Genomic DNA, 25,655 nt, shown 5'->3' with positions numbered 1-25,655 from the left:
CATTCCTGCGGCCTCAAAAAATGACATATATGGTCACAGAATCAGCAGGGCAGATAAGGAGCACAGACAAGACCCAGGCGTGGGTAGGGAGAAGAGAGGAGAACTGTGGGCCCAGCTCCAGATCCTGAACACCTCTGAGCGATGTGACAGCCGCCTGCGCACATCACAGCAAAGACTCCATCCGGATGGCAAACCAGCAGCTCCCTACTTACTTACTTAGCAACAACCTAGCAACAACTACCCTGTTACCAGGGCAACCACACTGATTCAGCAGCAAAAGCTGTTTGAAGCTCCTGAGCCAAAACTGAGCCGCCAAACAGCCAGAAAACAAAACAAAACAAAACAAAACCTTATTTTTCTTCCTCTTTCTCTTCTCTGGCCTTATCTGCTACCCTTATTCACTGCTCACTACCAAAATACAAGTCCCTTACCACAAACACAGAGAAAGACGTTCTCTATTGTTTGGGAATGCATATCTCCCAGCGAGTGCTGCTGTACCCCTCGCCCCAGCTCCTCATTCCAAGCAGCCCTCAGTCTTGAGAAATCCACACGATTCAGCTATAAGCTCCTCCCCATACTCAACCAGGAAGCTGTGAGGGCTCCCCCAAAGGGGCCCCTGGCCAGGTAACAGGGACAGAATTTAGCTCACAGTAACCCTCCCCAGGCCTGAGCCTTCTCTCCATCCCTTCTGTTTGGTTACTGCCCAGGCACCAAGAGCTCCTTCAGCCCTGCCCACAGCAGTTCCAGAGAAGTCTTTCTGCACAGAGTGGGTGCTTGATGCAGTGAAAAAAACATGGGATGAGATACATGGAGAACTGGATTATAGTCCTGACTGAGTTGCAAAGATGCTGAGCAAGTCCTTTTCCTTTCTAGGCCTAAATTTCCTCATCTACAGAAGTGAAGGCTCCTCCCAGAAATATAATTCTCCAGCATTCTAAATTACTTGTGCTGAAGTGAACAGCGGGATTAGAAGGAACAGCTGGGAGTTGAAGTATGTGTGAGGGAGGGAGAGGGACACTCTCTAAAAGGGAGATGAGCTTGAACTCCACCTCTTCCAGTAACTCTTCTATTTTGTCAGTTCTTCCAGAACTGACCCCTCCCCCGCCCCATAAACTCCTTTTCCAGCCCAACTAATCACAGTTGTTTCCACCTCCCAGCCAGCCTAGCCTCCCTCACTACCCTCCAACCCACAGCTGTTGCCCTCTGTGAGCCCAGAAGCTCACCTCCCACTCAGTGGGAGGGGGAGGGAAGCTACTGCAGGGCAATTCTAACATAAAGTAGTAGAAATGAAGCATCCTGGCTGCCTAAGACTCCTGTCACTTACAAGTCCTGCTCCACTCTGCAAAATAATCCTTATTGTCAGTTTAGTTTTTCCCTTCTCAGTTGGTAAAATCTCTACCTTTACAATAATCTTCAAGAATCACTTTAGGCAGGAGTGATTAGGCAGGAGACCTTTGGGAAGTCCTAGAGCTCTCTGAAATTCTGGAGAAATTTATGGACTTTTTCCCTAAGAAAAATCAGCACATGCATGAAATCTTGCATGAAATTTTAAGGGGTTCACAGGCCCTCTTTCCCGTTTAAGAAACCCTGCCTACTCAAAATTACATCTGGCACAGAGTTGATGCTCAGTCATTTGCTGAATGACTGAACAAATCAATTTGTATCCTAAGAGGAAAAGGGAACCAGCCACCATGAACTGGATACAAATTATCTTTTCACAACAGCACCAGTGAGGTATGTATTACTAAACCCATTTTACAGTTTGAGAAACCGAGGACCAGAAAAAGTAAGCAAGTTGCTTAGAGTCATACAGCAAGGTCAAGATTTTGATCCATGTCTACCTTAAGGTGGTCGCTTTGTGCAGGTCAATCCCTCAATACTTCTCTAATGGACTGTCATTCAAGAGATTCTCAAAGTTCTGCAAAAGGGCAAAATAAAGCTTCTCTTTTAATCTCCTCCGTGGACAACTGAAATAACAACTTAAAATCGCATTCTCTGGCCTGGGGATTGCCCTCCTAGTTGGGGGCTCCAGAATTGTGAAAATGCAAATCCCACAATACAACAGCAAAACTTTTAACTACAATCACATTTGCATAGGGCTTCATGGTTTACAAAACCCGGATTGGGTGTAATTATCCCATTTCACAGATTAAGAAATAGATATGAAAGTGTGGCCTAATAAGTGGCAAAGGTGGAATACTTCCCCCAAATATCTTGGTCTTAGTTCTTCCCCAGATCGGACCAGGGAGACTTCCCCTTCCCACGAGCTTGCTCAATAACAGCGAGCGAGGAGGCCAGGAAGAAGGCAGCAAGGAAGCAAAGTCCTCTCACTTCAGACCCTCGAGGCGGGCCGAATCCCCACAGCAGGAAGGCCAGGTTCCCAGGCCCCATTCCACCCTTGCTCCCTTCCTCGGTTCCGGTCGGATCCTCCCCATCCGGATCCCATCCCTTCAGAAGACCAGGCCAGTCCCTTTCCTTCCCCCACCACCTCCTAGGGAGACCCCGCGCCCCGCAGCTCACCGTGGTGGGGTACCGCTCCCTCTGCCACGCCTGTCAAGGACAGGCAAACATCCGGCTACGCGGTCGCATGGGAACCACCCCCTCCCTGTCGCTTCACTCCTCAGCCACTTCCGCCACACCTCCGACACACTTCCGACCCACTGCCCGGTCCAAACATGGCCTTCGCAGGAGCCCCGCCCACTTCCTTACGAGCCCGCTTACGTGCCCGCCTGGAGGAGTGACAGTATAACCGTCCGACTCGTCCCTCCCAAAAGGAAGCCATTGAAACAATTAGTTCCTCTCTACTGGATACTCAAATCCCTAGTGGACCTCCGGAATTCTAAACTCGTATTGTTCTCGGACAGAGATTTGCCTCACCACTGCTGCCAAACTCCCAGTTCTGCGCACCAATGAGGTCTGACTCTTACGATTCCTTCCGGAAAGGAAATTTGGCAGTCAATGACTATTTCCGGGGGGAGCTGAGAAAGTGAGTCTCACTTCCGGCGGAGGGGGGCTTTCTGACCCGGGATGGAGGAGCTGCCCTTGGAGTGGGAGAGACTGCAGTTCGGTGAGTGACCTGCGATGTCTCCGACCCTCGGCTGTGGCCTAGATACTCCTGACGTTCTCTGGTCACCTCTTTCCCCCCACGACCCTTTTCCTCCCGAGCCTGGCATCCTCCTCCGGTGCCCTCAGAACCTCTGGGAGCTTCTTAAGAGCCCTCGAACCGCCTCAAACCTTTCCGGGGCCCCCTTGGAGCCCTTACATATCCCTCAGACTCCTGAGGCCTAGCTGGACTTCGGGTTTTCTCCCTCACCTTTCCCCACCCCACGACCCCTTGGGCCGCTTCCTCACTGTCTTTCTCTGTCCCTGCAGCCCCCGATCCACGCCTGGGCCCGGACTCAGGATGGAGCCCTTCCAGAGAAGGCTGTGCGCAGGGACTCAAAGACTACTCGCCCGGACCTACCCGAGCCATCCTCGCTCTAAAGAGCCTCCCGCGGGGCTTGGCCCTTGGCCCCTCACTCATCAAGGAGCAGCGCTTGGGGGTCTGGTGTGTTGGGGAACCCTTGCAGCCAGGACTGCTCTGGGGGCCACTGGAAGAGGAGTCTGTCTCCGAGCAGAAGGGCCATGGAGTGAAAACAAAGCAGAAGGAGGTATTGAGAGATAGGGCTTTACCTCTCCGTGACTGAAAATTTTCATCAGACGTTTCTCGATAACTCTCCAGTTTGTTAGAAGTTGCAGGGTGTTTCAAGAGATAGGAGCTGGTTTATGCTCTCTCTCTCAGGGACTGTCTCATCCCCTCACTTGCGGTAGCTGAGGAGGTGCAAAAAGTTATTAAAAGGTGGATTAGTAGATGGGACTTCCCTGGGTCCAGTGGTTAAGACTCCAGCGCTTCCACCGCAAGGGGCGCGGGTTCGATCCCTGGTTGGGGAACTAAGATCCCACAGGCCGCACAGCGCAGCCAAAATGTAAAACAAAAAAAGTTGGATTAGTAGAGTGTCAGCAATGACGACGAAAGTCAAGAGCAAAGGTTTTGGGAATTAAAAAGCTATGGGGGGACTTCCCTGGTGGCACAGTGGTTAAGAACCCCCCTGCAATGCAGGGCGCAGCCAAAATGTAAAACAAAAAAAGTTGGATTAGTAGAGTGTCAGCAATGACGACGAAAGTCAAGAGCAAAGGTTTTGGGAATTAAAAAGCTATGGGGGGACTTCCCTGGTGGCACAGTGGTTAAGAATCCACCTGCCAATGCAGGGGACACGGGTTTGATCCCTGGCCTGAGAAGATCACACTTGCCGTGGAGCAACTAAGCCCATGCACCGCAACTACTGAGCCTGTGCTCTGGAGCTGGCGAGCCACAACTACTGAGCCCACATGCCTAGAGCCCGTGCTCCACGGCAAGAGAAGCCACCGCAATGAGAAGCCCACGCACCGCAACGAAGAGTAGCCCCTGCTCGCAGCAACTAAAGTCAGTGCGCAGCAAGGAAGACCCAATGCAGCCAAACATAAATAAATAAAATAAATAAATTTATTAAAAAAAAAAAAAGCCATGGGATCAAATCCCAGCTTTGTCACATAGCTAGTTAGATGGCATGCCTCATTTAATTCATATGTAAAATAAAGGAATGGCTGTTTCCTTTATTTTAATTCTCCAGGATTATTTGGAGCAAAAGATGAAAAAGCACAGGTAAAGGATTTCATTGCATAAGTCCTGAAAAACAAATTTAAAGTTGATGTACCTCTTACTACTTTTTCTGTTTGGTATTCACTGAAAGGCAATAATATGTTCAATTCAGTAATTCACCACATTTTGGGAGGGAGGTGAGGGGACAGTTTTTTTGGCCTTTATTGAATGAAAACTCGAACGGCATAGTCCTATAGAGGCAGACCAGAGACCATTAACCTTCTAGGGGCTTCATCTTAGACCTGTCTCAGGAGAGGTTACATCAGGGTTTTTTTTGTTGTTTGTTTCATCCTGGTCCCCTCAAACACATGGGAGAAAGACTTTTATTGGTTTATTTCAGGACGTGTCACTAGGCCCATGGGGAGATGTGTGTGCTTGTGAGCAGAGTTCAGGCTGGACTAGGTAAGTTACAGGAGAGTATGTAGTGAAGATGCTCCTTTGAGGCTTTCTGTTATGGCATGGGATGGAACCGGAAGCTGACTTCTGGTTCCCACCCAGGGATCTTTGCAGTGAGTGTTCCAAAGGCATGGGATCCTTTAGGACTCAGACTGCCCAGGAGCTGGGGCTTTCAGGGAGGGCCACTTGAAGAGGATCTCCTGAGCTAACTCTTGCTCTGCTTTGCAGTTTGGTGCAGCGGGGAAGGCTGGAGGGTGAGGGAAACGTGGCCCCAGTGCGGATCAGCGAGAGGCTCCACCTGCAGGTGTACCGGGTCGTGCTGCCAGGTTTTGAGCTGCTGATGTGGCCCCAGCCTCCCTCGGAGGGCCTGAGCCCCACCCAGCCCAGGCTAGAGGAAGAGGCATCCTTGGCTGTGGTGACAGAAGTGGAGTCTCCTGTACAACAGGAAGTGGCCTCCCCCAGGGAGGATGCAGCAGAACCTTGCACAGGTATGTGTCAAATAAGTGCTGGCTTCCCCAGTTATCACCAAAAAAACCTGTTGATAAGATAAAGCAAAGCTTATGACGTAAGACAGTAGGGGAGAACAGTAGCATTTCTGAGAGGGAAGGGCAAAGCCTGGATATTTATCGAAATTTTTCAGTTTGGTATAAGGTGGATTTTTCAGTGTGGGATGGGGTCGGGGCTCGATCAGTTTTGGGTAAGGATCATGACATAGTAGTTTAGGATTTGTGGAGACAGCAAGGCTAGAATTTTCAGGTAAGAGGTGCAAAGAGTTTGGGGATGTAAACTATCATTTGATGCTTTTTATTAAAGAGTGACAGGTCTTTTCCTTGGAATGAACAATATAGTTGACTCTTGAACAACACGGGGGTTAGGGGCACTGATCCTCTGGGCAGTTGAAAATCTGAGTATAACTTATGGTTGACCCTCCATATCCAAGGTTTCACATCTGTGGTTTTGCATCTGTGGATTCAACCATGTAATGCTGTGGTATTTACTGTTGAAAAAAAAATCCTCGTATAAGTGGATCCGTGCAGTTCAAACCTGTGTTTTTCAAGGGTCAACTGTATAGATATTTGCAAGTTTTATCTTCCTGAGTTAAGTTTTCTGGAATAGTAAGGTCACACTGACAAACACAGCAAGTTGTGTATAAGGTTTCCAGTTTTCTTACGTTTTTTCTGTCTGGGCTGGGGATGGGGATTCCTTTATTTTCACATGACCTAAAGTGAGGAGGTGGTGGTCTCAACTCATCCTAAGTCATGTCTCCAGAGGGAGAACAAGGGCACTCTGGGGTGGCTTTTCTCTAGAAATTATCTAGATGTCTAGACACTATGGTTCCCAGGAGAGCCTCCCCAGAAGGCACCTGAGACTGGACAGAAAGATAAACAGAGTGTGTGACTCATGTTCCAGGGAAGAGATTGGTGTCATTGCTCCCATTGCAGTTTATGGGCTGAGGAGAAGACACATATTCCTATAATTTCCTAGTGAGACCATCGTGACCCCCTGCTACAGTCTCAACTAAGCCCAGCACCCCACTCTTGCCTTGCAGATCCTGGTCACCAGTCACAGCCCCGCATCCAGGCGGTGAGCCCTGGACTTAAGCCCCGAATCCAGGACCAAGTTTCCAAGGAGAGCCAGCCACTCAGCCCATTGCCTCAGGATGGCTGTGTAGATGAGGAGAACCCACCCCAGACCCAGATGCCACCTGAACCTCAGAGCAGCTCCACTCCCCAGCAGGGCCCTGAGAGCAATGAGGCCAGTTCCTCATCTTCTGCCAGGGGCCCCCAGCTGCGTGCTTACCTAGTCAAGAAGTTGCATAGCCCCAGTGATCAACAGCCACCCAGACCGAAGACCTCAGAGCCCGGGGCCCAGCAGAGTGGAGAGCAGCAGCACCCTGGCTTCCCCTCATGCTTGCGGAGCGCCCCTGACCCGGTGGGAGGCTCCCCGAAGCGGGGGCGACGGTACCGCTGTGCCGAGTGTGGCAAGGCCTTCCTGCAGCTGTGCCACTTGAAGAAGCATGCGTTCGTGCACACGGGCCACAAGCCCTTCCTTTGCACCGAGTGCGGCAAGAGCTACAGCTCAGAGGAGAGCTTCAAAGCCCACATGCTGGGCCACCGTGGGGTGCGGCCATTCCCCTGCCCTCAGTGCACAAAGGCCTACGGCACCCGGCGAGACCTCAGAGAGCACCAGGTTGTACACTCAGGTGCCCGGCCCTTTGCTTGCGACCAGTGTGGCAAGGCCTTTGCCCGCCGGCCCTCCCTGCGGCTGCATCGCAAGACACACCAGGTGCCAGCGACCCCTGCCCCGTGCCCGTGCCCTGTGTGCGGGCGGCCCCTGGCCAACCAGGGCTCCCTGCGGAACCACATGCGGCTCCACACGGGGGAGAAGCCCTTCCTGTGCCCACACTGCGGCCGGGCGTTCCGCCAGCGGGGCAGCCTGCGCGGGCACCTGCGGCTGCACACAGGGGAGCGCCCTTACCGCTGCCCACACTGCGCTGACGCCTTCCCCCAGCTGCCTGAACTGCGGCGCCACCTCATCTCCCACACCGGGGAGGCCCACCTGTGCCCTGTGTGTGGGAAGGCCCTCCGGGATCCCCACACACTGCGCGCGCATGAGCGCTTGCACTCAGGTGAGAGGCCCTTCCCCTGCCCCCAGTGCGGCCGTGCTTACACACTGGCGACCAAGCTGAGGCGCCACCTCAAATCCCACCTGGCCGACAAGCCCTACCGCTGCCCCGCCTGTGGCATGGGCTACACTCTCCTCCAAAGCCTCAAGCGGCACCAGCTCAGTCATCAGCCCGGGGCACCCCCCAGCCCACCCTGTGTGCCGCCTGCCGCTTCTGAGCCCACCGTGGTGCTCCTGCAGACCGAGCCAGAACTACTGGACACATGCAGTGAACGGGGCGGGTCCCCAGCCCCGGACGTCTTCGAGGTCACCCTTTCCGAGAGCCAGGATAAGTGCTTTGTGGTGCCCGAGGAGCCAGGTCCTGCTCCCAGCCTGGTGCTCATCCATAAGGACATGGGATTTAGCACCTGGGCAGAAGTGGTAGAGGTGGAGACGGGCACCTGACCACCCTCACCTTCCCTTAGCAGAGCTCTGTATAAAGACTGGTGTTTCTGAGCTTCGTGTCTGCATCTTTCTCTTTGGGTTCCCTGATAGAGACTAGTCTCTGAGAAGCAGGTCAAGGACTTCCCTTCTTGCTTATGGACGACCACTTTGTTTCCCAAGACTCTTAATAAGGTAAACCACTTCTAGATGTAAGATCTTTTTATCAGCTTCCAGTAGAGCTTGTCCTGCCACCCTCCCTGGGAACTCCTCAAGGTGCTTGTTCTTTAAACGTTTTGGAAGTGACCCTGCCCAGTGAGGTAGCCAGGTCACAGGCAGCACTATTGTCCTGCTGGGGTGCTTAGTGCTGGAATAGTCACTCCCGTCCAGCTCCCTGAAGGACAAGCATTTCTATTTGGAACCAAACGGAATGACTTGTGAAGGTTAAAAGGCCAGAGACACTCAGCTGACAAGTCTGTAAGTCAGGCATTAGATTATTTTGGCAGCTTTTCTCACCACCGAAGGCCTGTGAGGTTGGTTTTTGTTCTGTGCTGAAGGACACCAGACTCATTGGAGGTGGTTAGGGCAGGTCTGCACCCTTCTTTGTATCTGGCCAAAGGCAGCCCCGTTGAGGGAAAGAGCGAGGAATGAACATGTGTTTCATGTTTCATCAGCTGCGGGCGTGGCCTGCCCGAGGTGCTGGGGACGCAGCTGTGGACAAGACAGAGGCAGCGCCCTTTACAGAGCTCAGGTCTACGAAGGGCAAAGAGCAACAGTAAGAGTTTAAAGAGGAGCACTCCCCAGTGCTGTGGGTGTGTTTAGAGGGATGGATTCACTTGTGGGCATCAGGGAAGGTGTCCCCAAGAAATTATAATGATAATAAACAGCATTTGTTGTGGGCCAGTCCTTTATGTGAGTTTATTTCTGTAATCCTATAGCAATCCTGTGAGATAGTTATGAGGACAGTCAGGAACAAAGAGCTGTAAGTGTCCTGCCCAAGGTGACAGAGCTACTAGGTGGCAGAGCTGAGATTCAAATCCACATAGTTTAGCACTGGAGTAAGGCTCTTAACCTCCACACTCTAGTGTCCCGCATTTCAGCTGTGACTTGTTGGATGAGGAGGTGTGGGGGAAGGTGGGGATGTGAGGGGCTGCATGCGAAAAAGCCCCATGGTGAGACCCTGGGTGTGAGCCCTGAGACCAGCATGGCTGGAGCAGAGAATGAGGGGAGGGGGGCAGGGTCAGGTCACACAGGCCTTGCTTCAAGAGTTTGGACTTTATTCTCAGGACACTGAGGGGCTCTTTGAAGGGTTTTGAGCAGGAGAATGATATCAGATTCATGATTGAAGAGACCACTGGAGAGGATTAGTGGGCAAGGTGCAGTTGTGGGGAAATCAATTAGGTGGCTGGGAATGGAAATGCAGTCATTCACCCAACAAATACTGAGCACTTCCCGCGTGCTGGTTGTTAGGGGTATAGCAGTAATAACAGTCTCTGCTCTCATGTAGTTACGTTCTGGTGTGGCAAGAGCCAATAAACACATGTCAGATGATGGTAAATGCAGTGAAGAAAAGTAATGCAGTGGAGAGTTTGAATGGGGAGTGTGATTTTACAGAGGGCGGTCAGGGAAGGCCTCCAGTAACGTGACAGAGACCTGAACTACGGAGAGGAGTGAGCCAGGCTGATGTCTGCAGAAGGAGTTGGATTCCAGTCAGAGGAAACAGTACCAGCAGAGCCCAGCGAGTTCAAGCAAGAGCAAGGAGCAGAGCAGCCAGGGCGGAGCGTGGAAGGAGGTGAGGGCAGGGGCTGTAGGCTGTGGGGAGGGCTTTGGGTGGACATGTTCTCTGAGAGGTAGAAGTGACCAAAGTCAAAGACTGAGGGAGAGAGGAAGATCTGACTCCTGCTTTCTGACTTAGCAAGTTAGGTAGCCGTGGGGGGGCGGGGGTGGGGACAGCTATGATTTTGGCTGTGGATGGTTTGAGTCGAGGTGCCTGTGGGAGAGATCTTAAGAAGGCAGTGGGAAATGGGCACAACCTGTGGGGAGAGGGGAGGCTCCTCAGGAGAGACTAAGCATCTGATGAAACAGGAGAACCTGCAACGTGTAAGTCGCAGAAGCTGATGGAAGAGCATCTCAACAAGGAAGAGGTCAACGATGTCCTTTGCTGTTGAGAAGGTTGAAATTTGCCAGTCGCTGGTGAGCTGAGTGAGGGCAGTTGGGAGCCAGACTGCATTGCTTTGAGGAGGGGAAGCAAGATAGACAGGGGAACTTACATTCTTGTTCCATCCTCCTGTCCTGCAAATTGGGTGTTGTGCCACGTGTTTCACAGATGGGGAAACAGGTTCAGAGCGGATTGGTAACTGCCGAGACCGCACAATCAGTAAACGGCAGAGCCAGGATTGCGACATGTCGTGTCCTCTGGCTTCCCAGCACTCAATCTCCGTGTCATAAGCAGCCCCATGTCTTCTGCTTTGCACTGACTTTAACCCATCCACCCACCCATTGTGAATAACTTCTTGGCAAAACGTCATTCTGAAACTGTCCAAGGAGAGGGAGGACAGCAAGAGATGGTGACCATCTGTGGAGAGAAAGACCACACCATCCAAAGCCTGAAAAACAGCTGCTAATACTAGTTTTGAGTCCGCCAACCCCCTGACTCAGCCTGGTAGGTCCTACTCTTTTCCAGCTCCAGCTTCAGGCGGGTCATTCCAACTCAGGTAACCTCTCAGCTGTGTCTGCCCAGCGTTGTTAGCTAACTTGGGGACATACCCATCGCTTGATACTGAGCAGTGCAGGGAAGTGGGGATGCTTTGGGTTGCTGGGGAGACCTGCCGACACCCCACAACTGTCCTCAGACCAAAACCTGGGATGTTTACCCCCCTTTGTCACATCCCCACACAGATGAAGGACTTTCCTCTCCACTGAGACTGTCCCTGGTGATGCAGAGCAGTGTCAGATCAAGGCCAACAAATTCAAAGCCACCAGGTTTGAGCACGTCTGCTCAGCCAGCGCTCATGGCTGAAGTGGGAATGGGCATCAGAGAGCATTGTCCAACTTCCTCACATTACAGATGAGAAAATGGAGGCTGAGAGAGAAGTCACCTTCTAAGGCATGAGACCAGTGAGTAGCAGAACCGGGATAGGGCCCAGGTCTTCTGAAACCCACTTTAGTGCCCTTCCAATGAAAATAAAGTGCAATGACAGTTCTTGGAAAGACTGATCACTGGAATATTTTTTTCATTGAGAAAATATCTCCCCCCAATGAAAATAATTCTTGTGTCATTATAATGTTGAAAGTCCCTTTATTCCGTACTCCTTTTTTCCATCCCCTGATAAAGTCACTTTGAACTGTTTGGTGTATATAGCACTGAATTTGAATGCTGCTTCTTGCTATAGAGCAAAGTTGCAGTGAAAATGTTGCTGGACACCTTTTCACAGATGCAAATTTTTTTTTAATTGGAGTATAATTGCTTTACAATGTTGTGTTAGTTTCTGCTGCACAGTGAAGTGAATCAGCCATACGCATACACACATCCCCTCCCTCTTGGACCTCCCTCCCGCACCCCATCCCACCCAACCAGGCCATCACAGAGCACCGAGCTGAGCTCACTGTGCTGTACAGCAGGTTCCCATTAGCTATCTGTTTTACACATGGTAGTGTATTTATGTCAAACGTAATCTCCCAATTCATCCCACCCTCCCTTTCCCCCACTGTGTCCACACGTCCGTTCTCTACGTCTGCCTTTCTATTCCTGCCCTGCATATAGGTTCATCTGTACCATTTTTCTAGATTCCACATATATGCATTAATATACGATATTTGTTTTTCTCTTTCTGACTTACTTCACACAGATGCAAATTTAAATTCACAGGGTGAGGGGACTTCCCTGGCGGTCCAGTGGTTAAGACTCCATGCTTCTATTGCAGGGGGCACAGATTCAATCCCTGTTCGGGGAACTAAGATCCTGCATGCTGCATGGCGAGGCCCAAAACAAACAAACAAAAAAAGCCATGCAGTGTGTGTGTGTAGCTGCTGAGCCAAACGTCAGAAAGTGCAGGAGATAAAGAATCTTTTATCCTGATTTGCAGCTTTAATAGTGTGAAAAAAAAACCTTACAATAGAATAAAATTTGATTCATGTTTAGAGACCTTTAAACAATGCAGAGCATCATGGACTAGACAAGTTCAGGTGTGGATCATGGCTCTGCCCTTAACTAGCTGCACAAACTCAGGCAAGTTACTTCTCCATGCCTCAGTTTCCTCATCCATAAAATGGGGATAGCTGTAGTACGTACCTCATCAGTGCTACATACCTGGCACATGGTGAGCAATTAATAAATTGTAGCTGGTTATTAATAGTATTGGAATCAGCCCTCTTAACCTGGAAGACAAGCAAGATTGAGGTACATCTTGCCTATAGGTAGTGCTTGTTTGGTCAGGTCAGCATCACTCACAATAGTTTTGTACTTTGGGTGCATGTCCTCTGGGTATACGGTAGTCCCCCTTGCAGTGATGGCCTGGGAGGCAGGAGTCGAGTCCTGGCCTTCGCCCAACTCTCTGTATGACCTTGACCAATTAGCTTCCCAGCTCAGAGGCTCCATTTCCTCACAGTGACATGGGGAAATTGGACCAGATCAGTGGATCCCAATCTCAGCTCCACCGTGAAGCCCTTTTGGTAACTTTTTTTTTCTTCTGTGGGTCTTGTATTTAAAAAAAATTTTTTATTAACTAGAAACTCATATTTTTGAGTCAAAATAGAAAACTGCTGATCAGATTGAGGAAGAAATAAGGTAATTAACCATCTAAAAAGACATAATTTCAGCCAAAAGGGAAAAAATTATTTTTGTCTTAAGATAAATTTACAATTTTTGAGTTCGTTTTTTTTTTAATATGCAAAAGGACAAGGCCACCCTGTAGTACATGCACAGAGCCCTAGGCTTCAGAATATCTGGATTGGGACTTCCCTGGCAGTCCATTGGTTAAGACTCCGCGCTTCCACCGCAGGGGGCACAGGTTCAATCCCTGGTCTGGGAACTAAGATCCTGCATGCTGCGTGGCGTGGCCAAAAAAGAAAAAAAAAAAAAAACCCAGAACGTCTGGATTTAATAATATCTGATCTCCTTTCCAGCTCTGAAATTCTGTAACTCTATGTCCTGGAACATAATTCAACTGTTTTCAGTGATTATAGAGCTTCGCTTTACAGTATAATGCTGGCTTCACCCGTGATTTTGTTTGATGCCAACTTGTTGGGCAGAAATGCAACCCCTCATTATGGCCTTGTTCTCAGAGGGAAGTAGGATCTGTTTTAAGGGTGCAGGTATGTGTTTGTGTTGAAAGCAGGAATGACTCTTGGCTGCAAGTACCCACTGGGCCCAGAGAGAGTTCCAGAGAGACGGTTCCTGGCTGGGAGGCTTGCAGGGGGCCCTGCAGCCTGAGGGTGTGCTCAGTCTATTGGGACCCTGCACCCATGGAGGTGCTTGGATCCCTCCAGAGTCACATTCACAGAGGGGTGCTCTCCCTTGGTCCTCTCCGCAAAATAGAGGGTAGGTACAGTCTTGTGTTCACCCAGGAAAACAGGGAGGTTGTCCAACTAGAACCCACTTGATAATACTAGCCTCCATTTATTAAGGAATTAAGTCCATCAGTGCTACATACCTGGCACATGGTGAGCTTGTGTGAGCTTGGCACATTTCACCTTGAATGTTGTCAAACACAGAACATTTAAAAGAATAATGTAACAATCTTGTTACCACCTAGATTTAATTATCGCTAACATTTTGCCCTGCTTGTTTCATCTTTGCTGTAAATCCTTCAGTGTAACCTGTAACTCATGAGGAATTAAAAAATATATAATAATGTGTCATATAACACTTAGCAAATTAACACTAATTCTTCCATATCATTGCATATCTAATCTATGTTTAGATTTTCTCATTTGTTCGAAAATAGTCTTTTTACAGTTGATGTGTTCAAAGGTTTAAATCAGTCATGGTCATTTTATTCCCTTCATGCATTTGGTTGTTAGGTCTCTCTTAGGTTTCTATTATTCTGAACAGTCTCTCCCACCCACCCCTTGCATTACCACATCATGAATTTGTTAGAGAAACCGGGGTCACTTGTCCTGTCAAATGTCCCTCGTTCCTCGTGGTGGTGTCTAACTTATTCCTCTGTTGTCTGTATTTCCTGTAAACTAGTAAGTAAAGCTAGAGGTTTGATCCAGCCTAGGTTCACTCTTTTAGGAAGAACACTTCATAGGCAGCATTGTGGATTTCCTGTTGCATCATATCATGTAATAGTGCTGTTTATTGAGTGCTTACTGTGTGGCAGGACTTGTGAGACTTTACAAACATAATATGCTTTGGGGGAGTAATTTAGTTTTTACTTCATAATGCCTAAACTCTGAATCCAGCTAAACCTGGAAGGAGACAAGGGGTATATGGAATCCAAAGAATTACAGCAAGTCAGAGCACAAAGATAACAGGATTTGAGAGCTGGGAGGTGCTCTCCACAGGAACAAAAGGAATGGTGGGGATAAGATAAAACACAAAATCAAATTCCTCAGAATGGCCTAGAGTCTTCTTGCTGGTCTTGCCATTCCTGGACTCAAAATGCCCATGGCCTCCACAATATCCATGCTATCTCTCTCCCGGCCAAAGAACCCATGCTTGCCATCCAACCCATCAGTCTTAGCTGTGCAGACAACCCACAGAGCCATTTGGGTTGTGTCCAGCATTTGCCAAGGACCAGATGTCTGGACATATTCAAAATGAAGTTCTCATCAGAAAAGTTCTCCCCCTAAATGGACTTGCCGTGTGTACTGTTATGGCATATGTAAATTCATCATCCTGATGCATAAATCCAGGAATAACCCTTGGAAAGCAGGAGCCCTTATAACCAGATCTCCTCTTCCCAGTGCTTAGAGAACCGAAGTTTTCTCCTTTGGAACATCGTCTGTAAACAGCTTGAGGTAGTCACGGCCCAAGACTTGCCCCTTAACAGCCATGTCTGCGCGTGAGTGTGCCGTGGACTCAGCGGGGCTGCAACTCCGAAGCAGAGTCTGCAGAGTGACCAGTATGATCTTATTTAAGTATTTGGACAACAGCCTTGTGAGGTGAATATTGTTATCATTCTGATTTTACAGATAGTGAAACCCAGAACCAGCCTCCCAGATCAGTGCTCTCATTCATGCTGCGGTGCTTGTCTGGGTGCTTGTCTGTCGGGAGTGGTGAGTTCTGAAAGGGAGGGAACAAGGGGGAGGTCAGCAGGCCCCTGGCTCCGCCCGAACCCTTAGTAGAAGTGCCATGTGTTATGTCCTTCTCCCTGCCAGCAACACCCCCTTCTCTTCTCCCTCTCAGGTTGACTCATCACTGGCCCAAGCCTGTCCTCAGAAAAAGGAGGATCACCTACCTTGAAGCAGGAAGGACGAAACCGCACCTCTCTTCTCTCCACTTCTCAAGAGCTCTGCCCCCTTCTCTTACTCATGGAATTTTTAAAGAAATTAGTGAGGTGAGATCTTCTCACCATTCCACTCCAAGAAAAAAAGAAGAGTAGGCTCCACATCATTAGTCAACAGGGAATACAAATTAAAACCACGATGAGACACCTACACATCTATCAGAATGGTTGATGTGCAATGGATGGATGAGATAGAGGTTGGTGAGATATGAGCGGCCAGAAGTCTTCAAATATTGCTGGTGGGAGTGTAAACCAATACAACCGCTCAGGACAACTATTTGTCAGAGTTGCTTATTAAAACATACGCCTGCCTTGTGACCCAGAAAATCCATCCCCGGGCATGTACCCAATAGAAATTAGTGCTTATCTACACCAGAAACGTGCATACGAATATTCACAGCCACACTATTCATTATAGCCCAAACTGGAAACTAATCCAAATGCCCATCAGCAGGTGAATGGATAAATGAAATTACAATATTCATGTAGTGAAATACTACACAGTTTTAAAAGGAACAGACTGCTGATATGTTGATACACATAACAGGGATGAACCCCAGAAACATGCTGAGCAAGAGAAGTCAGAAACAGGTATATACTGCTGGTTTCCATTTACATGAAGTTCGAAAGTAGGAAAACTGATTTATGGTGATGGTGGTTAGACTAGTGGTTATCTCAGGGATGACTCCAATGAGTATGTTGGGGGCTGGAAATGTTCTCTCTCTTGATCTGGTGGGTGTATGCATACAGATTTGAGTTAAACACTTAGGGGGACTACCCTGGTGGTACAGTGGTTAAGAATCCGCCTGCCAGTGCAGGGGACACGGGTTCGAGCCCTCATCCGGGAAGACCCCACATGCCGCGGAGCAACTAAGCCCCTGCGCCAGAACTACTGAGCCTGCGCTCTAGAGCCTGCGTGCCACAACTACTGAAGCCCGTATGCCTAGAGCCCATGCTCCGCAACAAGAGAAGCCACCGCAGTGAGAAGCCCGCGCACCGAAATGCAAAGAGTAGCCCCTGCTCGCCGCAACTAGAGAGAAAGCCCACGTGCAGCAACAAAGACCCAACAGAGCCATAAATTTAAAAAAAAAAACGCTTAGGAGTGGTTTCAACATTACCGTATATGTAAGCTAAACCTCAATTTTTTAAATATATAGAAAAATAGGAATGAATATATATGTATAATGTAAATATATACATAAATATATACGTAGGAACTGGGCCACCCAGGCATTAAGCTGATTCGTGGGAGTCGAGTCCTGGTCCTCAGTTCTCTGCCAGCCCTGCCTCCCCTGCTCTGCACTGGGCCTCTCCCTGTGATCTTCCCAGACTGTACATGTCCGCAGTTCAGACCCTGAACGGCCAGTCCCGAAGGACAGCGAGGCGAGAGCCTGTGCTCCCTGTGTTCCTGCTCTTTGGCCCTCTGTCCTAATGAGACCCAGGACTAATATTTACCTTTCATACTGCAAACTGGAAGTGGGGGAGGGCTGGGCAGGGGTAGTGTGGGACCAGCAGCCAGTCTAGACCTGGCACGGGGCAGATAGGCAGTGGGAGAGGGAGGGCCCTGCTGTGGAGACCAGGGATTTGAGCTGCCCCTGTTCCGGGCCAGGCCGCATCCTGGGAGACCTGGGAGAGAAAATAGACCAGAGGGCCTGGCTCCTCCTCCCAGGCAACCACCACACACAAACACAGCTCCCTGGCTCCCAGACAAGGAAGAGGGGAAATGGGACCCTCTCAGTGGCTGAGAGGCCGGGGCAAATGTTGACTGGCCCTGCCCCAGTATGTTCTGGGATAAGGTGGCCGCTCTCATCTGGCCACACCCTCGCCTCCATTTTCTTTCGTGCATGTGGTGATTACAGAAACCTCCCCACTGGTTTACATCCATATAGCTACTCATTATTAAGTTCTTACTATATATTCATAATCTCCTTTAGTCCTTGCAACAGGATACTCTTCCCACTGTACAGATGAGGAAACAGACACACAGAGATCAAAACACCCATCACCATGTGTTAGGATTGGAAGGAGCCTCAGGAAGATCTTGTGAACCCACTGGCCCAAGTTCGCCTGTGTCTCTGAGAGGGAGGTGCTGGATGGTGGCTACGCTGGTCTTTGCTCTGGGACTTCCTCCCAGACCACCCATCCCTGGTCCCAGGAGGACCTGTCCTCCCAGATGGCGGGGGCGGACTAACTATCCACCTGTCCCCACGGCCCTGACCTGCTGACCTCTGCTTCCTGGCTGATTTCTTCACGTTGGTTCAACATTAACCCAGAGGGGTCAGGACAAGCCCTCAGAGTCCTGGGAGCGGACACACTATGGCGCACGTCCGAGGCCTGTGGCTACCTGGCTGCCTGGCCCTGGCTGCCCTGTTTAGCCTTGTGCACAGCCAGCATGGTAAGGGGGGCCTGGAAGCTGGGACAGGCTGGCGGACTGGGATGTAGGCCTGTGGGCTGCGGTCCCCTGGCTCGACAGAGAGCACGGGGCCGGCCCCCGGGTGGCTCTCGGCTCACCGTGTCCAGCTTAGGGAAGGAGCCGGGTGCTCAGGGCTGGACAGTGACTACTTCTCTCTTGCAATATGGGGGGTGGGCTGGGGGTGATCCATGAAAGGAGGGGGGCTAGTGGCTGCCGTTAGCAGCCTTTCAGGTCCTGCCACCATCCTAGACACCCCCTTTTTGGAAGCCAGCAGGCAGGCCAGGCTTGCTTCGTGCCCCCATGGTGGCTAAGACAGCCTGGGCCCCTGAGGCCACTGTCCCACGCCCCTTCTCCTGCAGTATTCCTGGCCCCTCAGCAAGCACTGTCGCTGCTCCAGCGGGTCCGACGCGCCAACAGCGGCTTCCTGGAGGAGTGGCGGGAGGGCAACCTGGAGCGAGAGTGTGTGGAGGAGCAATGCAGCCGTGAGGAGGCCTTCGAGGCCCTGGAGTCTCCCAGTGCCACGGTGAGGCCCCAGGGAGGGAGGGCCGGGGGTCCCTCCAAGGGGGCCCTTAGTCCCTGCAGGGGTACCAAGGACGGGAGCGGGGAGCATCTCAGCTCTTTGTTGATAACTTCATCTCTGGCCCCGTTTCCCTGGGCTGCCCTGATGAGCGGCTCAGCCTTTCTAGGAGGCCCCAGTGCCTGGGCTATGTCAAGGCCCCAGGGTATGGTGAGGCTCCAGGACGTTGGGGGGCAGGGGGGCCTCCTCAGTCTTTAGACATCTGTCTATGTTGGGATCTCTGGAGACCCTGGCCCTGGCCACATGGCCTCTCAGCTTTAGCTTTGCTGCTACTTCTGTGCCACCCTTGGGAAGTGGGTCTCTGGTCAGGCCTGGGCCTAGGCCTCAGTGTTCCAGGAGCCTGTTGCGGCTTTCCCTTCCCTGGGGCTCTGCCTGGGCCCCTCTTCTCCAGTCTACCCCACCCCGGGGAACCCCTTTCAATCTTGTCTGGCCGGGGGCGGGGGGGCGGGCGGTGGGGAAGGCTGGGAGCTCCCCTCTCCTCAGCTGCTCTCTTCCGCGGGCTTGGGCTTTTAGAAGCAAAAGTAGAAAACTCTGCCACAGACCTCCCCAGAGCATGACCAGGGGAAGGGGAAGGGGAAAGTATAAGGAGAAGACAGGGAGTTTACAAAACAAAACAAAACAAAACAGGATCCTACCACAGCCTCACACTCAGCCTTGTTTTTCAGGATGTGTTCTGGGCCAAGTACACAGGTGAGCACTGGGAAGGGTTTGCTCCAGGAAGGAAGTCCTGGGGACCCAAGTTAGAGGGTGCTCCACTCCAGAGAATTTTCTGATCCATCCAATCAATCCTCCATTCCTCCACCCACGCCTCTTTCCTTCCTTTCTTCCATACGCGTCCCTTTCCGTTTCTGAATGTCGTCCCACCCTTCACTTGAACCTGTCCTATCCCTACCTCAATCTCAGTGGTGTTTCTGGGTCTTTTCCAGCTTGTGTGTCATTGAGGAAACCTCGAGAAAAGCTCATTGAATGTCTGGAAGGTGAGGAACTGACATGAGGGTGTGGGGACAGGATAGGAGGGGGCAGCCTGGGAGAAGAGCAGAGTAGGGGTGGGGTAGGAGTTGTGGCCCAGGGGAGGTGGCCTCTAGCAGCTGACATTGCCTTTCTGTTCCTGCGGCCAAGGATGTGTCTTTGCACCTGGCTCTGTGCCTGGCAGTCAGTAAGATGATTAATATTGGAGGAACAAATGAATGCACGGGTAATGAAATAATGTTTAAGGCCTCATTCTCATCAGAGCCCCTGCCCATGCCAGTCAGTCTTCCCCATGTCCCCAAGGCAGAGCTTTGATGATGTCACATTCTTTCTCCAAAACCTTGAGCGGCTCCGCATTGCCCCGAGAATAAAGCACAGGCTTCTTAGCCTAGTGAATTTTGCAGGTTCTGATCTTAACCTTCCCTTCAAGCCTTATCTACCATTGCACCAACCCTGAATCCAGCCCCGCAGCTTGCTGACAGCAAGCACTTCTCTCAACAGGGCAAGATGTTTCTAGATCCTGGCCCCTGCTTACATTATCATCTCCCCCTGGAACAGCCGTCAGTGCCTACTGAAAACCCCCCTATCCTTCAAGAATTAGTTCAAATGCCACCACCTTGCTGAGCCTTCAAGGTGCATCCTCCCTCCTCCACAGCATTCTGAATACACCTTTAGTATGACAGTAGACCCCACAACATGGAACTCTTTAATCACACTGGCCATGCTTTCATTTGTTAAGTAATTTATTCAATAGACATTTCACTAAGCCCCTGCTGTGTGTCAAGCTCTATGGTTGAGTGCTGGGGATTTTAAGAGAATCAGGGAGCTCACAGTTTCATCAGAAAACAAAAATACAAAACATCAAAGTAATTGATGGAAAAGTTTTGTTCCAGGTGCCAAGAGAATTCCAGGAGATGGAGCATTTCGTTTGCTAGCAGAATCAAGGACTTCTCCCCAGAAGAAGTAGAGTTTTACTTGGATTTGTGGGATGCACTGATGAATAAATAGGAAAGCATGCCAAGGCAAAGGAAAGAGCACGTGCAAAGGCCCTTAGGCACAAGGAGCTAAGATAACAGGACACCTAGACCAGGGTCAGATTCGGAGAACCTTGTTCACTTTTTCATTCTGCTGGCTATGAGGAGCTACTGAATATTAGCTCTATGAGGGCAGGAACCTACTTGACTATGACTGTCTTATTCATTGCTGTGTCCTTAGTACCTGGCATAGTGCCTGTCACATGGTTGTCACACAGTGGGCGCTCAGTGAATATTTGGTGACTACGGTTAAATGGATTGTAGAACTGCTGGGTACAGAGGAGGTGCTGAGTAAATGCAGGTTAAGGGTCATGGACCAGAGGTAGCTTGGAGGGGATGGACCGATAGAGCTTTATTAGGAGAGAAGCGGGGAGAAATCCTCAGTGTAGGAGACCTGGGCTGGGGGTCTCTGCAGGTAACTGTGCCGAAGGTCTGGGTATGAACTACCGAGGGAACGTGAGCTTCACCCGGTCAGGCATCGAATGCCAGCTGTGGAGGAGTCGCTACCCACATAAGCCGGAGTGAGTGATGGGCAGGTCTGTCTGCCAGGGGTCTGAGAATAGGGGGTGAGGAGACACTGGGGGTGGGGGAGACGCCTCCTGCTGAGCAATTTTCTGTTCCAGAATCAACTCTACCACCCACCCTGGAGCTGACCTGCAGGAGAATTTTTGCCGCAACCCAGATGGCAGCATCACTGGGCCCTGGTGCTACACTACGCTCCCCACTGTGCAGAGGGAGGAGTGCAGCATCCCTGTCTGCGGTGAGCTGGGGGAGATCAGGTGGGCATGGCCAAGGCCCATGGGTCTTCATGGGCCTGGCAGCACAGGCTGGGAATCAAGATCCTGGCTCCCGGGCTTCCCTGGTGGTGCAGTGGTTGAGAGTCCACCTGCCGATGCAGGGGATGCGGGTTCGTGCCCCGCTCCGGGAAGATCCCACATGCCGCGGAGCGGCTAGGCCCGTGAGTCATGGCCGCTGAGCCTGCGCGTCCAGAGCCTGTGATCCGCGACAGGAGAGGCCACAGCAGTGAGAGGCCCACGTACCGCAAAAAAAAAAAAAAAGATCCTGGCTCCCTTTGAGCTGGCGTTAGTTACTGACAACATATTTGAGCTTGTTGGTTAGTGAAGTCAGGAGACCAGAGAGAGTTAGCTTCCAGCCTCCTCCCCTCTCTCCACAGCCTTTGCTTCCTTATGATCCAGGATGTGGCCCATTCTAAATATGCTTTACTTCCTGCTTGAGGCATTCTTCCCTCCAGGAAGCCCTTCCTAACCATTTCAGTCCATGTACCCTTTGCCGAGCATCACAGAGCAAGCCTCGTACAGTCCAGCCCTGCATGATTCTGTCATCATTATTTCCCATGATGTGTCAGCTAGCTATAGCCATAATAATGCTGCAAACCCCACAAAATCACAAACAGCCACAAAAGCTGGGGGGGCATACACCGATAAGCATTTCTTTCTTTTTTTTTTTTTTTTGATGGGGACCATTTTTAAAGTCTTTATTGAATTTGTTACAATATTGCTTCTGTTTTGGTTTTTTGGCTGCAAGGCACGTGGGATCTTAACTCCCCGACCAGGGATCAAACCCACACCCCCTGTATTGCAAGGGGAGATCTTAACCACTGGACCTCTGGGGAAGTCCCGCATTTATTTCTTATGTGTCTGAGGTTCAGCTGGGGTGGCTCTGCTGATCTCAGCTGCACTCGCTCACGCGTCGGTGGGGTCCAGGTGTAGGCTGGGCTCGGCTGGTGGCCCTACGTCAAACAATGGGTCCAGCTGAGCTTGGCTCCTTGTGTGGGTGGGTCCATGTCTGCTCCATGTGTACTCATTGTGGGGGGAGGCTGAAAGGCAGCAGCTTCTTCCATGGGGGCGGCAGAAATACCAAGCAGTGAGCAGACACACATCTTTAAGCCTAGGCTCAGAATTGGCAGAGTCACCTCTGCCCACATGCCATTGGCCAAAGCAAGTCCCATGATCAAGGCCAGGGTCAAGAGGTGGACCTTTACACCTTTGCTTGTAAAATAACAGGGCAGAGGATGTGGATCCAGGTGGATCCAGGTAGGAGTAAAGAATTAGTGCCAGTAACTCAATCTACCAAACATGGGTTGCTCTTTGTCCTTCATGCATCCCTGTAGGACCCAATGCGGGATGCTGGGGCCAGTCTTACAGCGAGTTGCCAATCATAGTAACAAAAACAGCTACAGTTTACCAAGCTCCCACCCCTGAACACCTATGATAAATATGTTGCAGACGTGCTGGAACTGACCTACTGCCTGTGCAGACATCCTCAGTGGATCTCAGCTATCTTTCCTACTGTGCCCTTGTGAAAGCACAGAATCCTTAAACTCCAGGCAGTCACTACCAATAGATTACAGATAGCGCAGGAGATGAAACCTGGTTACTATCTCTGGCTTATTATGCACCAGACACTTATGCCATGTATTTTGTTTAAATCTCTCAACCCTGCAAAAACGCATTAGTAATCCCTTTCACAGGCAAGCAGACTGCGGCTCAGAGAGGATAAGTGACTTGAGGTCTATAGGATAAAGGCCGAAAGGCAGGGATTCATATCCCGTCTGGCTCCACGTGTGGTCCCACCCACTCTGCTCCTCTGTTTCCTCACCCACCAGGCCAGGAGCGATTCACTGTGGAGCCAACCTCAAACTCCAGAGACTCCGCAGTGAACCTGTCACCTCAATTGGAAATGTGCATCCCTGATCGTGGCCAGCAGTACCAGGGGCACCTGGCGGTGACCACACATAGGTCTCCCTGCCTTGCCTGGGCCAGCGAGCGGGCCAAGGCCCTGAGCAAGGACCAGGACTTCAACCCGGCTGTCCCACTGGTGGAGAACTTCTGCCGCAACCCAGACGGGGATGAGGAGGGCGCGTGGTGCTACGTGGCTGGGGAGCCTGGCGACTTTGAGTACTGCGACCTGGACTATTGCGGTGAGAGGGCAGGGCAGGGGACATGAGACAGAGGACACGGCCTGGAGGGAATAACAAGAACAGTGCCTCCCCTGATCTAAGGCTTACCACCTGATCTAAGGCTTACCACTCACCAGTGAGTGCATTCATGACACCTGACATTAACCAGATGGGCATAATCCTAGCTCCACCTTACAGCTGAGGAAACTGAGGCCCATGAGGTTTGGTTTCCTAGTAACGCAGGTGCGCTTGCGCTCTTAATCTCTATACCAGGCGACCTCCGCGGCTGCCTGGGGGCTTGGGGAGGTCAGAGGGTGGGTGAGGAATGGCCTGGCCCAGCCGCAGCTGGTGTCTGGGTCCCTGCAGAGGAGCCAGTGGATGAGGAGGTGGGATATGGGCTGGGCGAGGAACCGGATGCGGCCGTAGAGGGACGCACCGCTGCGGACAATTTTCAGCCCTTCTTCAACGAGAGGACCTTCGGCGCCGGGGAGGCAGGTCAGGCGGCGGCCGGAGGGGCGCGGGGCCGCGGCATGGGGGCGGGGGCGGGTGTTGCAGCGCTCGGCCCCTCACGGTCCCGCTGGCTCGGCAGACTGTGGCCTGCGGCCTCTGTTCGAGAATAGGTTGGTGCAGGACCAGACGGAACAGGAGCTGTTCGATTCCTACATCGAGGGGCGCATCGTGGAGGGCCGGGATGCGGAGATTGGCCTGGCGCCCTGGTGCGTGCTCCCTGCCCCCACCGACCGCTTGCGCGCCTGAATCCCGCGCCCTGGGAGACTCCTCCGCCCTCCCAGGTCTAGGCTCCACAGATAGCCTAGCCCAGCACCAACATCTCATCGAACCCTCACAGCCACCCTTTGAGACTTGCTGCTTCTCCAAAGCAGACGGTGAAGCTGAGGGTCGGAGCGCTTAAGTGACTCGCCTAATACAGAGCAGGACTAGATTCCTGTTCCTCTGACCCCAGAGCTGTGCTAAGCTGTGCCAACTCTGGCCTGGAAGAAGCTTGATGAGGGGAGGGGGGGTGCAAAAAGCAGGTGGCAGCCCCGCGGTGTCATATATATGCCCCGGTCCTCAAGGACGGGAAGGTCAAGCTGGGGTCTGGGCCCAGTAAGGAGCTCTCTCCAGTTAGTTCTTAAACCTGGGACTTTGCGCTTGTAGGGCTGGTGGAGGGGCAGCCCTCCCACCTCCTAATGCTTCCCACTTCTTCTCCCAGGCAGGTGATGCTTTTCCGGAAGAGTCCCCAGGAGCTGCTGTGCGGGGCCAGCCTCATCAGTGACCGCTGGATCCTCACCGCTGCCCACTGTCTTCTGTACCCGCCTTGGGACAAGAACTTCACTGAGAATGACCTTCTGGTGCGCATTGGCAAGCACTCCCGCACCAGGTACAGAAGTGGGGGCCCATGCGTGTCTGGCAGGGGTCCGCGTCCTCCCGAGTGACTGTGAGGGGCTCTGGTGACTCTGGGCCACGAGGGATATGTCTGTACATCTCCCACAGTAGAAAACCCTGTAGGCTCTGCTGTAAAGTCTATATGGCCGCGTCCTGACTGAAGCTTGGACCTGGGGACAGAGAAACTAAGCCTTTGCAGAGAGCAGAATCCTGGCCTGCCCTTAGCACCCTTCCAGACACCAGGACATGGCCCAGGTGTGACCTCTGAGTATAGGCTGTTTGGATCAGGGCCTACAGGCTGCGTCCCTCCCCCTACCTGCCTGGGCTGTTTGATCCCAAAGCTCTGGGCAACTTCAGGCCAGGAAGAAGCTGCCAGGACAGGAGCTGGCCCTCTCCCCGTCGCTGGTGGCCTACTGGTTACGCTGACTCCTAGACCCTGAGGGCAGGCAGTTTTCTTCCTCGGGGAACCAGCTGCCCCTCATTGGGTGGCCTACAGCTTCTCCTTTTCTCTGCTGGGGTCTGCACAGCTATGAGCGAAAGATTGAAAAGATCTCCATGCTGGAAAAGATCCACATCCACCCCAGGTACAACTGGAGGGAGAACCTGGACCGGGACATCGCCCTGCTGAAGCTCAAGAAGCCCATCAGCTTCACCGAATATGTCCACCCCGTGTGCCTGCCCGACAAGGAGACAGCAACCAAGTGGGGCAGCCAGAAGGGCAGCTGGGGGGTGGCTGGGGGGGGAGCCGTGGGGGGTGGCCAGGGGTCCGGTGGTTGGGGGGCAGCCAGG

General features: G+C 51.7%; 3 protein-coding genes across 3 annotated transcripts in view; 2 read left to right on the top strand and 1 right to left on the bottom strand.

Annotated features, from left to right (window-relative positions):
• ARHGAP1 (Rho GTPase activating protein 1) overlaps positions 1-2,576 on the bottom strand; it is a 19,613-nt gene extending 17,037 nt beyond the window's left edge. The window contains 1 exon segment of the mRNA XM_007455770.1: positions 2,521-2,576. The gene's annotated coding sequence lies outside the window, so the exon portion shown is untranslated.
• Positions 2,577-3,027: 451 nt separating this feature from the next.
• ZNF408 (zinc finger protein 408) lies at positions 3,028-8,449 on the top strand. Its single transcript, XM_007455827.1, has 5 exons — positions 3,028-3,067; positions 3,373-3,650; positions 5,019-5,080; positions 5,303-5,562; positions 6,624-8,449. The coding sequence occupies exons 1-5, from the start codon at positions 3,028-3,030 to the stop codon at positions 8,141-8,143; spliced, it is 2,160 nt and encodes a 719-aa protein (XP_007455889.1). The 3' UTR covers positions 8,144-8,449.
• A 9,437-nt stretch (positions 8,450-17,886) lies between these two features.
• The window catches only part of F2 (coagulation factor II, thrombin), a 27,249-nt gene continuing 19,480 nt past the window's right edge, over positions 17,887-25,655 (top strand). The window contains exons 1-11 of the mRNA XM_007455769.1: positions 17,887-17,965; positions 18,343-18,506; positions 19,226-19,250; positions 19,487-19,537; positions 20,979-21,084; positions 21,187-21,323; positions 23,190-23,504; positions 23,850-23,978; positions 24,073-24,199; positions 24,694-24,861; positions 25,394-25,567. Of these exons, the coding sequence (XP_007455831.1) occupies positions 17,887-17,965; positions 18,343-18,506; positions 19,226-19,250; positions 19,487-19,537; positions 20,979-21,084; positions 21,187-21,323; positions 23,190-23,504; positions 23,850-23,978; positions 24,073-24,199; positions 24,694-24,861; positions 25,394-25,567 (1,475 nt within the window). The remainder of the gene's footprint in view (positions 17,966-18,342; positions 18,507-19,225; positions 19,251-19,486; positions 19,538-20,978; positions 21,085-21,186; positions 21,324-23,189; positions 23,505-23,849; positions 23,979-24,072; positions 24,200-24,693; positions 24,862-25,393; positions 25,568-25,655) is intronic.

Source organism: Lipotes vexillifer, unplaced genomic scaffold, assembly GCF_000442215.2.
Source record: "Lipotes vexillifer unplaced genomic scaffold, Lipotes_vexillifer_v1.1 scaffold977, whole genome shotgun sequence".
In the NCBI taxonomy this organism is placed as follows: Eukaryota; Metazoa; Chordata; class Mammalia; order Artiodactyla; family Lipotidae; genus Lipotes; species Lipotes vexillifer.
The sequence above is the reverse complement of the archived record's forward strand: the minus strand, read 5'-3'. Positions and strand labels throughout refer to the sequence as shown.

What these genes read in the sequence shown, in the direction of transcription:
- ZNF408 (XM_007455827.1), top strand. Translation starts at nt 3,028, where the DNA reads ATGGAGGAGCTGCCCTTGGAGTGGGAGAGACTGCAGTTCG. An exon ending in GTGGGAGAGACTGCAGTTCG is followed by an intron (nt 3,068 to 3,372) that starts GTGAGTGACCTG and finishes CTGTCCCTGCAG; the next exon opens with CCCCCGATCCACGCCTGGGC. An exon ending in TGCAGCAGAACCTTGCACAG is followed by an intron (nt 5,563 to 6,623) that starts GTATGTGTCAAA and finishes CTTGCCTTGCAG; the next exon opens with ATCCTGGTCACCAGTCACAG.